The sequence below is a fragment of the Sardina pilchardus genome, chromosome 19 (assembly GCF_963854185.1).
Source record: "Sardina pilchardus chromosome 19, fSarPil1.1, whole genome shotgun sequence".
Taxonomy (NCBI): Eukaryota; Metazoa; Chordata; class Actinopteri; order Clupeiformes; family Clupeidae; genus Sardina; species Sardina pilchardus.
In genome coordinates, this window is record NC_085012.1 from 14,902,545 (window position 1) to 14,919,126 (window position 16,582).

Here is a 16,582-nt window from a genome sequence, read left to right on the forward strand (position 1 = left end):
TGGCATCCAATTCAGCATCGACATTTATTTTGATACATCTTTTTTTTCCTCTTTTAAACCAATGTAAGGGTACCTCTTTAATATTTTTTTTTCTTTTCAAATTATTTACATCTGTACAGACATCGTACACACATCTGAGTGCACATATTTAATACAGTATCAACTATTTGCATTTACAAAAAAGAAAAAGAAAATCAAAGAACTGAATAAACAGCCAAATGAGATTCTTCCATTCTTCCTTCACTTAATCCCAAGTGTGCTCTGCTATTTGGAGTTCGAAAGACAGAAAAGAAAACAGTAACTGAGCAAGACAAGGTGACAAAGGCTATGTGAACATTTTTTCTTTCTTTCTCCAAAAACCCTTGGGGTGGGGGTATAAAGAAGGGATGAAAGCTAAAAGCTAAGAGAAGAAAATAAAAATAAAAAACTCCAAGTGATTAGCTGAACAGTTAAGGCAAACGTCTTCTTTCAAGTTTAAATAAATTCAAGTTTTTAAATGGTAATTTCTTTTACATAGTGACCCTTTTCTGCACATTTTAAAAATAACTGCAAAGGGGCTGCTTAATTCAACCTTTGTATCGTTTCTCATAATAGGGCTTCAACCCTCCACTCCCCACCCCCTGCTTGAAATTTCAACCTTGTAGATCTGTGCGTCATTCATGTCACACAGCAAAAATGGCCAAACCTTGGTGTCTGTTAGCCCAAGAAGGAAAAGCAGGAAGATATCAGAAGCGAGATGCACTGGATGAGAAGAAGGTCTTCAGAGCCCCCTTATTTGACAGGAAGACGTCCATTAGGAACCTGGCCGGTGGCTGTCTGTGGCCCGATACCGACGCGGCCTGAAGTTTGATGGGAACACAGCAACGAGAAGAGACCAACACTTGACAACAAGACGAAGGGAAAATGAACAAAACCGATGGGTGACCACTGCCCACGAAAATGGAGTGCTCACAAGGACGATGGGGAACATGCAGAAGAAAGTGAAGGAAGAACGCCACTATGCACACAGTTTCTTTGCTTCCGTCAGAGTGAACACCTTCTAGTCCTGTGTGGATCGTTCCAAAATGTTGGGTCGAGACAGACTAGTTGATGTGGGACATGAGGTTTTTCTTCTCCCCCCGTGGTATTTTTCCTAGGCTTTCTCCCCCCCGCCCCAAAACTTTGACAACACAAAAGAGGAAAACACAAACAAAAATAATAACACAACTTACAGAAGAAACAACCCATTAGCACCACGTCAGCATGAGTAAAAGACTTCAAGAGAACAGATGCCAGTTTCAACACAAGACAGAAAACAGGCTAGGCACGTTAAACACACCCAAACTCCCACCCCACAAAACCCTGCTCTACCCTACCCTACCTGAGCCCTTAGCCCAAGCCCCCCTGAGGACTCATCAGTGTGCAGTTCTTTTGACTTCCACATAGAATTAAAAAAAAGAAAAAAGAAAAAAAAAAAAAATACATACATACATAACAAAACTCAAAACAAAACGTAAGGCGCTCAATTAAAATTAGAAACCAAAAATTAGATACATCTTTTTTTTAAAAAAAAGAAAAAATAAATCATACACACAGGACAATGGAATACTTCTCCCCAGCTACTGTACCACGCCAATACAAAGGATTCAAAAGGTATTACTGTGTGCTGGTGCATTGTTTTAGCTTTCCTTTAAAAAGAAAAAAAAAAGAAAAAAAAAAAAAGCGAGCAAATTCTCCAGTGCTGATTTGTAAAACGGTAAAAAAAACTGAGGGAAGATTTTTTTCCAGAATGTTTCAATCATGCAGAACATGGCTACAACACCTGCTTTCAAGGAAAATGTTGGACAAAAGTAAAAAAAAAAAAAAAAATCTAAACCAGTGCTGCCTAACATTACCCTGGTTTAAAAAAAAGATTATATAAAATATATTCATATAGAGATGTATAAAAGAAAAAAAGTGTTCAGCACTAACCCAATTTCCACACTTCTACCACCAACACGTAGCTACATTAAAAAGCATTAGCTTCTTGCCAAACTACTCTGAGTACATACTTTCTATCTGTGCCAGTACTTAATTATCATTGTCCTTGAAAAGGAAAAAAGAAAATCATGTTAAGAGTAGAGAACATAAACAAACACACACACACAAAAAGAAAATGCCTCTGCACCCACAAGTGCTTCTGCCTCCAAGCCCTGATTCCAGTGACAAGCTGTCATGTATGCACTTAAGGGGATTGGGATTGCAAAGCAGCAGGGTGGGGGTTGGGGGCTGTGGGGTGGGGGTGGGAGTGCAGGAGAGAGAAGTGTCACTAGTGAGAAATCAGTGGAGAGAGAGCAGAGATAGTCTGAAATCAGGGAGGAGGATGTGCAGTATGTGTGTGCGTATTCATATGTTTGTGTGTATGCGCGCATGTCTCTGTGTAGGGGTTATTAATGTTGCAGCCCTGACACACACTGGGGAGACGGGTGGTGGTGATGATGGTGGTGGTGGGGAGGGGGGTGTTCTACTTCTCTCTTTTCCAGTCCTTGCAGGAGTGGAGCTGGTGAGCCCCTTCAGGTGTGGTGCGCAGAGGAGGAGGAGATTGCGGCCTCAGTGCCAAGTCTCTCTCCGCCCTCTGGCTGGGGCCTCCACGCCTCGCGGGGGCGCACGGCAGGAGGCTTGGCGTCCTTGCTCTTGGGCTCGGCCGAGTCGGGGGCGCGGATTTCGTCCCCGGAGGCCGGCCGGGCCTCTTGGGGGGGCTGATGCGTCAGGGGAGCCTCCCTTATTCTCTGGCAGATCTCAGCGTAGCTGGGCTTCCGTGGCTCCTGCTAACAAAAGAAAAAAAACAGCTCACCGTTACTGGACAAGGAAGAAGAATGGGATCCAGAAAGGCTCAAGGTGGATTCAAATGAAAGGTGCTCTAAACGATGTTGGGTAACGTCACTTCTGCGGAAGTTCAAACAAAAGAGAGAGTTCTGAAACCATGGAATCGGACCGTGGGAGCAGTCTGGTTGCCAAGCCCTAGGGTAGTCCCCTCCCCTTACCTTAGCTACGGCGGTCTGCGGAGTAGGAGTGGTCAGTGACGGGCCTGGTGCCGCCGTCTTATCTGCAGTTAGTGGCTTGTCTTTGGGCTTCTCAAGTTGAGCCTTCGGAGTGCTGCAGACAGAAGTAGACAGCTCATTTGAACCCAATGTGCCAAGCGCATGAACAATAGGAACAACAGGAACAAATGGTCATGTGTGGGATGTGTTTTTGACGGGTGGCTGAAGCTGGTTGCTGATTGCTGGCTGCGCTGGGTGGGACTTACTCTTGGGAGCAGGCTGGAGATGGGGGCGGCTTAACGTCCTGGACAGGCGGGGCCACAGCAGGTTGGGGTAGTTCTTTGGGAGACGCCAAAGCCACAGAACGGCTGCTGACCAGATCCTTACTCACAGGCTGGACCAAAAATAAAGAACACAAAAACAAAAAACCCAGTGAGATACACAACATTCTCACACCCAACACACATCCACAGCCGCACACAAACCAAGACAAATTAAAAGAACATATAAAAGACCGCAGTCCGCGGGGTGTGGATTTGGGATACCTTGTCTGTCTTAGTGGTTCCAGTGACGATGGCGGACAGCCTGCTCTCGGCGGGGACTTCTGCCTTCACCTCAGGCTTGAGCTGGCCTGCGGCGCCAGGAAGGGGCGGAAAGCTGGACAGGCCCAGTTCAAAGCTGGGCGAGGGGGCGCGCTCTGGGCCAGGAGGAGGGGACTGCGTGGCGGATCGCTGTCCAAAACAAACACACCCAGAGTTCAGCCCAAGAGATGGGCGAGTAGTACACTAAAAAACACTCGTTCCACAGCGACGCCAGAGCAAAAGCCTCACAAATAGAAGAATAGAAGACACACACTTACTGTAAACTTGTCATCCCGTCTCTTTCTATTGCCATACACATTTTTCCTTTGAGAAAACCAAAAACAGCAAAATGTGAACAAAAACAGTTCTACAAGGTTGTCATCATAATACATTCCCAACATTCAACTATGCTCAAACTATGCACCCCCCCCCCCTAATTAAAACATAAATTGTTATGAATTATGTTGTTTAATAAATTAAGATCACTGTTAATGGCTACAATATCACTCACCACTGAAATAATTGCAATCATTGTAATCACAAACAACTGTGAACTAGAATACATTATATCAATATAACAACCCAGGATCCATTAATGTTTTAATTAGTTGTTGATGAGACATTTGATGTTGTAACACTATACCAATACTAACATTTCACCCCCGAAAGGATGTGGCTGCAACGTTAACATTGACATCTATAGTCATTTTGCAGTGGAACTGTAATTGTGGAGACAAGCAATATTTTGCTACATGTGCCAGTGACTTGCAGAAATGTGTTTCGACAGAACTGCAAAGAGTTGATCTGCAACTACTATCAGTCGCGATAGTTATCAGGAAAGTAGACCTCCTCTGAACATCATGCAAAAAAACTAGCTTACTGGTACTATTTCTAACACTCTATTCGGAGTAGTCTAAAAAGAGAGAGCGTGCCAACTGGGCAGGGATAGTAGGTGGCATGGGGTGAATGAGGAAAAAAGTGAATATTTAGATTAGCTTAAGTGATACTAAACTGACGTATCCAGCTAAAATATGTCATAGCTTAGTCTAGGGTGCAGTTGTTTTGGTTTGAATACTGTTTGCATGGCCACATGGAGCCATGGTAATATAGCCAAACATCAGCCTACCCACAAGGACAAAATTAGAGGAAAGCAGAGCAAACATGTACATTTTGCACGCACAAGTGCTTTTTAAATAAAAACTACAATTAGTTTAACTTGGGCCACATTTTCAGAGTTATATTCCAATAACAATGCATAGAGTTATGTCCATATTGTCGTTATTTTTGTACTGTATTCATCTCTAATACACGCCATTACTAATGCTTAGATAGAATAACACTGCTGTGTAAGAGTATTAGACATTATTGTAAAAAAAAAAAAGAAAACCTACAAACATTTCACCCCTTGGACCCTAATTGAATAATGGACAAAGTGCAAAGTCTTAAGGTCTAACTAAAGCTAATTCAACAACTAGGCTAAATCAATTTGCTAACACCATGGGTAGGCTTAAGACCTTAGGTGCTGACACTGATGAGTAAGCTCAATGCTCCTACATGCAACACAATAATTATAATTCATGCACAAGAGCTTTGCTTGTCAATAGACCACCCGACATTTAAACCAGAGCCCCATGTGCTAATGAATTTGAATAAGAGAACTGTAGAAACCGATTTTTCCACACATATGGACCCACTGTCTCCCATGGATATTTGGTCACCCAATGTTGGTTTGGCCTTGAAACACTGATAATGGCTATAACAGCAAAGGAAAAGGCTGAGGACTCATGTGCTGTGAACTGTTTTTGGAACCTCAACAATTTAAATTTCCTCTTACTAAAACCTACCATAGAACTGAAAATAACATGATCACCCCCAAATAACAATCCTTTGGTAGCATAGCTAAGAGCACTAATTATGTCTGGTTCTCGCCTATTGATATGAAGCCATTACAGCTCTAATGTTAGACATTATACATATGGACAAGAACACCTTACAATGCACCACAAATACTCTACTTAGTAGATTAATTTTGTGAATTTATCAACTAGTATAAAATGTCCTAAACAACAAACAATCTTAACAATAGCGAGTAGAGTACATCTACGTGGTCAATCATGTTTGAGGGCATGCATGCATGCTCTTTCAAGCAAAGTGGCTAATTCATCTGCTATACAGCACATCCATTTATGGCAGAGTGAAAATGACCAATTTAAAAAATGTCTGAATTGTTGCCTGGAGACATTGGTAAATAACAGCTTCAACTTACCAGCTGTAGGATAGCTAAAAAATGATCTGCACTGAAATATTTTCAGTTATTGTGAGGATCACTGCACTGGCTAAGCTAAGTATTCTGCCACTGATGTTTGTTCTGAATGCCAAAACTAGCGTCTGTTTCTTTTAACATTAGCTCACTTATTATTGTCGCCGTCATTGACGTTAGCGTGAAAAGGGCGAATTCAACCTCAGACACTTTCCGCTTTGAAGCATTGCTGGTGCTGAGACATAAAGACCCCTGTATACCTTCATTAAGTACTTAAGCTATTGAACTAGCTGATAGCCCAATGAGCTTCTATGCCACCACTGGCTAGACACTGCAGTCAAATGGTTAGTGGTTTGGTAATCCACGCCTCCGACGAAAAGTTTCGCTGGCAGAAATTTGTCTTACAACCCTCTCCGTGCCAGCAATTAGCCCAAACTACAACTTTGCTGCCAAGGCTATTATTTACACAGCACTTAATCCTCCAAATTCACCATCAGATTTTTAAAAACAGTGTCTCGAGACTGACTCCCCAACAAATGTTGGTTCAGTCCAAGACCCGTTGAAGGCATTACCGTACCTGCCACGGCCAGCGCTGAGGGAGGAGTTGGCCCCGTTGGGCTCCATGCGTCCACTGCCAACCTGCTCCCGGCGGGGGTGGGGGAGGCCAGTGGGCAGGCGCGTGCGGCCAGGGCCCAGGTGGTGGGGCGGAGGAGCACGGGCCCCGTTGGCCACGCGGTCTGCAGGGAAGCTGGGGAAAGGGGGAGGGTTGTCTAGGATCCCAACACCAACACCTCTGTCCAGACCGAGAGTGTTTGATCGCACATGGGGTTTGTTGTGGTTTCTGCCCAAGGACATGGATAGAGACAAACTATGAATGGACACAAATAAAGCCAGTTTAAAAATAAATCAATAGAATTTAAAAATAATAATAATAATAATAATAATAATAATAATAATGATGATAAAACAAAAACATCAGTTCCGATGGCAGAAAACAGTACCTGTTTCTTGGGGCATACTGTCTTATATTAAGAGGGGAAGTAGCTGATTTGAAGTTCGGGGACCCTGGAAAGCCATTGATGAAGCTTGGGTTCGGAAATGGAGCCACCTGCTGCATTTAAATAGAAGGTCCAATTTAGAGAAATCATCAGCTAAACAACAATTTAAAAAGCTGAGAAATAAAAAACGAAAAGTCTTTGCTGTTGAAGTGATGGTGCAAGTGCAGAGCACTCACCATGGTGGGATCCAAGTAGCCTTGTGTTGTAGACCAGCCCTGGGGGGCCACCAGTCTGTAGAGAGGGGGAAACTGTTGCTGTGCTCCATAGATGGGGGGCATGTAGTAGGACTGGTAGCGCTGCTGAACGTTAGCAGGCACCTCAACCGGCCGGTAGCCGTTCTTTGGCGCAAATGTGTTGATGGCAATGGCTTTGGCCTTTATGCGGGCCTACACAAGACAGAGGAAGAGGATCTAGATCAGTCAAACGTGCACTCACAAAATGACGACACGGCTGAACACACACATACAAGAAAGACATTTGACTGGCCGAACGGTTACCTTGACTGGTTTTCCTTGAAAGGTTTTCACTTCCTCTCGAAGGTACTGGTATGCCTGAAGCAACAAACATACAAGATATTGATTTATCTACTGGAACAAAAATATGAATTGGATACAAATTAGGGCAATACGATACGCATCTCATGGGTTACAATTCAATGTATTGCAATATATGTCAGGCGAAAGGCGACATATTGCGATTTTTAAGTCTAATTTTAGAAAAACTAAATATAATGAAGGCACCTACCTGTTGTGCATCTGCCTCAGATTCAAAGGTGATGAACCAGTTGTCATTGTAGGCAAACTCACAGTTGATAAACTTGGGTAAGTTCTCACTCTTGAAGAGCGCTTCGACTTCCTGTGAGACCAAAACCATAACATCAGCAGACGCAAACTCAGACTGACAAATTACAGGCTTGCCACAGTAATGTTTTTTTTTTTTTTTTTAAAGGAAGAGAAAATCCAGCAGGGAAATCACAGACAGACAGACAGACAGAGACAGACAGACGCTTGCCTCCACTGGAGTGGCCTCAGGGACCTCCCTCAGGATGACGATGCAGCGGTTCTGATTAGGCCGCACCTTCTCGCCACACTTATCCACCTGGACCAGAGGCAGCGCTGGAGGGGGTTGCAACACGCACACAAAAGAGACATTGAATAGACGGCACAAAGAAGCCAACACAAAGCAGAAGTTCTCATTCATCAAACCTACTTATGATGGGTAAGAGTTTTTGACCACCAAGGTTGAACAATGCTTACATTTCAGAATGTCAGAGATGAGCTCCACGTCGGTGCTGAGCTTCTTGATTTGGTCCAGATTGGCCACGGTGACGATTGGCACGTACTGGTCGCTGTCCATCTGAGAGATGAGGTACATGTCATTGGCGAGGTTCTCCCTGAAAGAGGAAAATTAAGCAAACAAATTTAACAAACAAGCGCAAAAGAGTCGCCAGTCACTTTCAGTGCCCTCGCAAAAAACATTCTGCTCCCTCCCTCCCACCCAAGGTCCACCCCAAACACATTCTTTAGCTCTCAAAAACAAAGATTGGCGTTGAACAAAAACACTCCCACAACGGCAAATTGAAGTCCCACACAAGCATTTGCTGCTACACATGCACAAGAAGCTGTACAAACAAAAGACTCTTTGCTGCGCAAGAGCATTGCTTAAAACACCACAAAACAATTAAGGCAGAGTCTCAATGGAGATTACGACACACTTCAATGGCAGAGCAGTAGGTGCCAGCTTTTGGGTTGCACAATGCAAGGCATCTTGATAACAGCGATACCAAAGCCATACCAGGACACAAGAAGACATCTTATCAACATAAATTTAAAATCACCTTTTTTTTGTATTGATAAATAGATTCATACAAATAATGATATACACAGAAACCAAATCATATTCAGTTTCAGGTTCTTAAGATTTTTTCAGGATTACATATAGCAGTTTAACTGCAACTAAAGTAGCCAATTGTCACATTACACTAGAATCTGGTAACATTATGTTGAGGAAACTTAAAACACCTGCTGTAAAGTTTCCCGCCCCCTTCTCAAACTTTTTCTGCGAGATATAATTGACAAATCAAAAGCACCAACAAGATTCAACTCCATAGCTAGTGACGACTACTCTTCTTAGAAAGAAACAAACTAAAACATTGACAAGACTAATTCAGTTTTACACAAGGATGGTGTACACAGGGCAGAGTTGTTTGCGTCAGTGAAACTACCACACATCACAGTAATGACTCCTTCACAACGTCACCAGCTAAAAATAAGAGGCCTTATCATACAATGATAAGTCAAGTATTTTAGAGCCTTTACCCACAACCAGACAAGATATACAGGATATTTAATCTCATTGTATCCAAAATTGTAAATACCATAAACATAAAATATTTTGGTTTGAGATTGAGTGAAATCAGGAGAATTGTATGCCAATTATTGCATCTACAGCTGAATTCCTGGACAATTAAGCAGGAATTTTGGTAGTGTTCATTTTCCAAATGAAATGGGTCTCGGCCAACCACCTGTGAGGAGTAACATATTATCAGTAGTTCTTTCCACTCACCGTGAGAGGCAGAACTCCAGCGTGGCCTTCAGCTTCTCCCGGAGGTCCTCGGACTGGCTGGAAGGGTCAGTCTCACTCCCACCTTTTCAGACAGAACAAAGAGGGCACAGTGCTGAATTTCAACATACAACCACATTTTAAAATACACAATAAACAGAGGTGTGTACATTAACCTCACATCTAATATTGCATATCATACTCGAACAACATGTAAAGTTTCTCTCATGCTGAAAACATCTAATGTGTAAGATGTTGCCATGTCCAGACTGTAGCCTGTACCTGCCAGGTTGAGCTGCTGTTTCGAGTCTTTGGCAGCACTCTCCATGTCCACAGGCTTGGCCGGTGTTGTCAGGGTGGCATCCATGGAGACTGTTGCATGCTGAAGTTCACAGCTGGTTTCGTACCCTGGTGATTAAATCAGATTGCCTTTATGGTGATGCAATTAAAGGACAACAGCTCATGCAAAGTGCAATGTGAAAAATACACAATATTTCATATTGAATTAGAACATAAGATAAGCTTGAAGTTTTAATAAGTTTAACATGGAAATTGCATAGTTGTCATTAATTCATAAAATTATATAATTTCCATTCGCACCGGTCCACAAATAATATATGATACCCTTGCACAAATCCAGTACAGTGCTACTATATACTATGGTTTACCTTCCGTCACAGAGTCTGCTGGGCCGTTAGTTGTTTCCGGCCATGACTGCAAGGTGTCCGAGTAGGTTGTTCCAGAGGCCTCCAGGTTAGGAACGTGGTTGGCCCATGCTTTTGCATTCGGGTTAAGGTCTGAGACCTTGGCAGACTCCTGAATTGACAACATACAAGAACTTGATTAGCACTAACTTCCACATCAAATGACAATGCATAACAATACAGGCAATAACAACTTAACACACATTGCCGATTGATAGACAATTTACAAAACCCATGATACCATTACACCCTTTGGACAACTTGTACCTGCATGCATAGTACTCTACTACACGTGTGATAGTCCTCCCTAATACTAATTCCTAAATAATACTGATTTACATATAGCAGCCATCTGTCAATGCTATCTGCTGATACTTACTAGTTCATCATAGGCACTCTGCCAGTCCCAAACACAAGTACCATCAAGAGCCAAAAGGCTATATGGATGGGCTGCCATGAAGGCCTGGAAATTCTTTAGTTCATCCTCAGTGGTTTCTTCACCATCTTCACCTAGGGGCATGTTGGAGAAGTCACGTTCCCAAGCAGTATCGACAACATATCCTGACTCTGGATCGGAGCAGAGTGTGATCTGATTCTCCGGAGACCACACTGAAAGGTACTGGCTAGGATTGGCATCTTCGTTGATATCACATTTTTCAAGCAGGTTGCAGACCAAGTTGAGCATTCCTTGCTCCCCTTCCGATTCATCAGTGCTGGCTGCAGTCTCTGGAGGGACTGGAAATGCATCCCCATTTAGTAAGTGAATCTCATAAGATGGCGTAGTGGCATTCGCATCGACTTGGTCTGGCTCCACATCTGAAACAAATGGCTGGCCAAAGTCACTGCTTGAGATATCTTGCTCCAAAGCCACACTGACCTCAGATTCCGTTTGCATTGCGACTCCACTAGCACCAAACAACGTGCCACACATGCCAAGTAGAGGCCCCTTAAATATGTCCGTTGTAGAGTTGTTGCCTGTGGTATTCTCATCAATGGCAGCTGGCCACTGTTCATCGTGTTGGAGAGGCTGGCTTATGCAATTCATAGGAAGTGTTCTGTGCTCAACTACTTCTCCTTCCCCTGAATACAACAGACCTGGATGATTCAGCATCTCACAGATTGGTACCAGAGTCATTTGAACCAGGGAGTTTGACACTAGGTCACCATTGTCTGTCACCATGTCAGAGAGACAAAAACTGTTCTCAGTAAAACAGTCTGTGGCCATGTTAGACATTGACAGAGCACACTGGCCTTCAGGGGTCATATCAAGGTTTCTTCCTTCATCATCTTCACAATGGTTCATCTGCATGCTTTTTGATAAGTCCTCTGATAACGGGTTTTCCAGTATCAGCACCTCTGGTGGTTCCAATGCTACACTCTTGAGATCAAAAACACTCGGATGACCTGGATTCAGGTCCACTAGCTCACCAGGTTCTGTACAAAGACTTGCGGGCTTCACAAATTTGATTCCGCTTAAGTCCCTCTCTGTAGATTCTCCAGTACTATTAGGCTGCGTGCATTTCTGTCGAGAAAGCTGGTCATCACTTCTACAGTCCACTACAGAATCTCCTATAATTGAAGGATCCTCTGCATGGATCAAACACATATTGCTCAGCTGAGTGGCATCTGCAGGATGGACAGATGAATGGTTGACCTGCTCCAGGGCAGGACATTTTTTCTCGACTGAAGGAATGAGAGGTTTGTCCACTCCTTCAAGCTGGGACGAACAATCATTTAGAGGTAAAGATTCACCACGTGCATGCTTCTCAGCACTTGTGATTGTGCAGGAGTGGAGTGCAGACTTGGGGGAGGAGTCTGGGGAATATGCAGCTAAATTGGAAAGGTCACCAAAGTCTTCACATTTGACATTAATGGCAAGTTCAGAATGTTGTTCTTCCACTACAATTGTCTCATGCCTTGCTCTGTTTAAGCCCAAGGCATTCCTCACTTCAACCAAATTAGGGACACAGGTGGGCATAGAATTGTCTATTTCTTCATCACAACCAGAGTTCTCTGAAGTTTCCTCACTTTCAGAACCTACAATGGGATTATGTGAAATTGATACCAGTAGTTCATCACAAAGCAAACTTTGTGAATTCACAGGATTTCCCTGAGAATGAGAGAGGCCTATGTCCATGCATTCACTAGAAATATCTGGTGCGATGGTGGGCATGGCATTATCTATTCCCTCATCAGATCCTACAGAGTTTTCTGCAGTTTGCTCACTTTCAGCACCTACTAACGGACTGTGTGTATGTGATTCCAGTAGATCACCACAACGCAGACTTTGCAAATTCACAGGCTTTTCCAGGAAAAGAGAAGGGCTTATGTCAATGCATTCACTAGAAATCTCTGATGCACACTGGCTGTCAGTATTTTCATACTGTTTAAGTTTTACACTTATATACTCCTCAGTGGCATCACCTCTCAAATTGCTATTTTCTAATGTTTCCTTACATTCAGTACTTACAAAAGGATTGTGTGAATTAGATTCCTGTAGTTCATCGCAAGGCAAACTTTGTGAATTCAAAGGATTTTCCTGAGAATGAAAGGGGCCTACATCAACGCATTCACTTGGAATCTGTGGTGCGACACATGCACACTGGCTATCAACATTTTCATACTGTTTAAGTTTTAAGCTTATAAGCTCATCAATGGCATACTGTTTAAAGTCCACATTGTCATTTGCACTCTCTGTTTCAGTCGGTTGGTTGTGAGCTGTGTCACATTCTTCAATGCATACATGTACATTTTTGGTGACTTCTGTAAAGCATTCAAATGCATTGTGATTAGTTTCTTCATTGGGTGACTGTCTGGCCACAACAGATGGCATGTTTGTCATACACTCAACAACACCGATTGTATTTGTAGAGTCAGTTTCAATTTGTTTAACAGACATCTCAGACACAATTTCTGGCATCTGTAAATCAGGTTCTGGAACAACCACATGCAAACTCGCAAAATGATTATCACAAAGAAGCTCCAAGTTCTCATCCTTGTTGGAAGTAGAGACTATGAGGCTGCAAGACTGCACCATGTCACCACATTCAGCAGAAGCCCCAGCTGTATCTTTACTCAAAGCCAGCCTTGAGCCTTCAAGGTCAACATTAACATCATCTTCCAACTCATCTCTCTGTCTGGATTTGGGCATGTGTGCCGTGCATTCACTGTCCAGCTGCAAATTTGTCTCAGGAGAGTGCTGTGGCTGCTGTGCATGCTTGTAATTGGACACCTCATAAACACTAGTTGAGGCGTGCTGATTTACAGGATGGACCCTGCTGTGCTCCACCACTGGCCATGACTCTTCTCCACCCAACTCATACGAAGACATCTGCCCCTTCCCTTCCAGCAAATCAGGGGTGGCATCGTCTGTGACCTCCATGAGAGCACCACTAGGACATCTACCAGGGAGTAACACAAGATGGTCTTTGACCTCTGGCTGCTCAGCAAGCACTTCATTCAGAGTGTCCTGATAAGGCAATGGGTCCTCATCTTCAAATACTGAAGGTTTACATATGGATTCTTTGGATACAAATGTCTGAAGGAGATCAGGGAGGGCTGGATCATCATTGTGAGATACAGACAGAAATGGTACACTTTCGGAAGATGGAGTAACTGAAGTCTCCATAAGCTCTTTGGAGAATTGTTGGCAATCCAAAGACACAGATTCTTCAACTGGACGACACACAGAAAACTCTACAGCAGAGGGTGAAGTCTCATCACCTACTGTTATGGTTACTGGTTTTCTGTCTATTTCTTTTGCAGTTTGAGCATGGGTCGCTACAACCTGCTCACACTCACCTTCCAGGTCATCCGCATCAATAGTACAAATACTGTAGAAGCTTTGTGTTCGTGTTTTAAAACCTTGTTCCAAGGCAACACCAGCATCCAAACAAATATCTCCACCATTGCACTTCTCTATAATATCAGAGGCTTTACGCTGATATAAGATATGAGCACCAACTGTGGAAACATTTGCTTTTCCTATTTCCATTTGGTGAGCTTCAGCTGTAACCTGACAGACATCCTCTGATGCATCATCCTTCTCCAGTGACTCAACAAAGGCACCCTGTGAATTGACTTCATCAAAGTTAAGCACACCAGTGGAAGGTGATTGCCCAGGTAATGTTTTGAAGCTTGACTCAGGCATATATAAACTCCCAGATGGTGTACCCTCCTTGAACCAGTTTGCCCTCATAACAGCATTTTCAGCTATTTTCCTTTTTACAGAGTTTGACATAACTCTCTCTGTACACGGCTTGATCTGTGGTCGTATTAATTTGATATCCGTGGTCGTTTTCTCCAAGTTTCTATCTCTTGATCCAGTACTTCGTCTTTCATCGGTGGACCTTGGTTTATTGAGAGAGGACTCACAGACAACAGATTCGGTCCAAAGCACACTCCCATTCTGTACACTGCTGCTGCATTTCTCAATTGGACCGAGTCGAGTGGACAGGGCTGCCTTGGTAATGCTGCTAGTAGTATCCACAGGGATGAGCTTGTTCCCATTTTCAGAGGGCTTCACGTCAGCCAGTCCTTCTATAGCGTGTGCATGTTCCCTCGTTCCTTCCTTAATAGGGGAGCCTTCAGGCACAGTCGACTGAAGAAGACCAGTCCTCTCACTGACTAAGTTTGGATTCACTTCTTTACTAAAACAGCAGCCCATTATATAACTACAAGAGAAAAAAATAACACTCTTTCGAAGAAACTAGTAAAAATTAGAAAGCGAAACTCCTCTCACTAGCTTCACAGAGAGAGCGCACGAGGGAGAAAGGCAAACGGTGCTCAAGTTCCCCCTCCCCTTCCCTAAATAGCACATTTAAATTTGTGCAGGGGGTTCACATGGTCCTGTCACTCAAAAAATAAAGTCACAACCCCCATGTGGGATTGTGTGGTAGGCAGAGACAGACTCCGTATGAATGGGATCAGCAAACTGGCAGTGTGCCATGGCCCTGAAACATGAATATTCCTTTCCACAAACCCTGTTACCAACCACCACAGACTAAAATCTCTGATCACTTGGCAACATCGAATCTTCTTGGGATTGGCCCTAGGTAGTATTAAATAATACAAGAGGAAGTCATGGTCATACTGTACCAGAAGGGGGATGTCTTCCTTAGCTTCCTGTGCTTGCTGCACCTGGGGTTCCGCTATAACTTTTGCTTCCTGGTCCGAAGTCATGAGCTGTCCAGATCCCGGCTCCTTGCGGAGGACACTCTGGGACACCAAGGAAGCTTTGAAGAAAAACAAGGTTGTTACAAATATGGGGTGGGGTAGGGGGATGGGGATTTTCTACTATACTTACAAATAAATAGCAGTATTTAAAGTAATATTAAGATTATCAATCCAATACAAAACAATTCCCTCCGTCTCCTTGCAATATATCTCCTTAAACATCTTAACACATGAAACATGATGGAGCAAAATCAAACAGAAATCGGTTTTGTTCTTCTTTTAAAGTACAATTTCAATAGTGGCTAGCTGTTTTATATATTGCATTCATTTAGTGGTGTGAGTGGATATTCCGATTAAATTGGCAATAGTCCTAAATGTGAAACAATGTACGAAAATGTTCATTTTTTTTAATTTTTTTTTTAGAATGGTTCAAAGCACCGGGTGCTCTAAGGGGCACCCGATGGGGCGTGGCCATCGTGTCATTCCACTTAAATGCATGCACCATACATGCAACTGTCTGATAGTCAATAAAGTATGTTGCATTACGCCGGTGAAACTATAAAAGAATGTATTCGCTTTTCATCTTAAAGAAATCTTCCCATATTGAGCAATGTTTAAAGTGAAAGAAAAAGTGACAAATTGAGTTTCGGTAATCCCCTTACAGATTGTAAAACAACGAATGGCATTGCTTTCTCGAGGCAACTGGCTAACGTTATCTAGCTTAGACTAATGTTGTTCAACAACTAGCCCATGAGCCTAAGCTACATCCTGACAGTTTGCCATTAATGTCATTTCGTTACTAATAAGGTAACGATATCTAGCATGGCTGCCATAAGGAAATGTTAGATCAAGCTAGCCAATGTTGTCTGATAGGGTAGCAAGGTTAACGTTAGCTAGCTAGGAGGCTAGCAATCAAATTATGATGCATGAAATGTAGACATCCATGCAGTTTGTCAACTAACATTAAGTAAACAAGTAATTTAACAATATGTTAATTGTGGCTTTTGCATGGGTAAAACTATTTATAAACTTTACAATTCTTAAAGAAGATGATGCCAGTGTAACATTACAGCTGTCGCACAGAGCAACGTTGGTTAAACACTCACAAGCTAACATTGGTTATCCTGGCTAGCCAAGTGTCTCTGACGTTAGTCATCAAGAGCTTTAATAAAATATGCTGTAAACTAGCCATCAAGGAAGCTAAAATAAGGTTAACGTTATAGCGCATTGTACTTATGACTAA

At 42.9% G+C, this 16,582-nt stretch overlaps 1 protein-coding gene across 5 annotated transcripts in view; it reads right to left on the reverse strand.

Moving 5' to 3' along the window:
* larp4b (La ribonucleoprotein 4B) overlaps window positions 1–16,582 on the reverse strand; it is an 18,887-nt gene continuing 2,305 nt past the window's right edge. For 3 of the 5 annotated variants that reach the window (XM_062520573.1, XM_062520572.1, XM_062520574.1), the window contains exons 2-17: window positions 15,262–15,398; window positions 10,129–10,276; window positions 9,743–9,868; window positions 9,464–9,545; window positions 8,155–8,291; window positions 7,910–8,013; window positions 7,643–7,753; window positions 7,396–7,449; window positions 7,075–7,284; window positions 6,842–6,951; window positions 6,418–6,708; window positions 3,859–3,904; window positions 3,545–3,730; window positions 3,266–3,393; window positions 3,003–3,114; window positions 1–2,786 (exon numbers count right to left, since the gene is read on the reverse strand). In XM_062520573.1, coding sequence (XP_062376557.1) covers window positions 2,532–2,786; window positions 3,003–3,114; window positions 3,266–3,393; window positions 3,545–3,730; window positions 3,859–3,904; window positions 6,418–6,708; window positions 6,842–6,951; window positions 7,075–7,284; window positions 7,396–7,449; window positions 7,643–7,753; window positions 7,910–8,013; window positions 8,155–8,291; window positions 9,464–9,545; window positions 9,743–9,868; window positions 10,129–10,276; window positions 15,262–15,345 — 2,184 coding nt within the window. In that variant the 5' untranslated portion in view covers window positions 15,346–15,398 and the 3' untranslated portion in view covers window positions 1–2,531. The remainder of the gene's footprint in view (window positions 2,787–3,002; window positions 3,115–3,265; window positions 3,394–3,544; window positions 3,731–3,858; window positions 3,905–6,417; window positions 6,709–6,841; window positions 6,952–7,074; window positions 7,285–7,395; window positions 7,450–7,642; window positions 7,754–7,909; window positions 8,014–8,154; window positions 8,292–9,463; window positions 9,546–9,742; window positions 9,869–10,128; window positions 10,277–15,261; window positions 15,399–16,582) is intronic. The other 2 variants (XM_062520577.1, XM_062520576.1) reach the window with 2 other exon arrangements.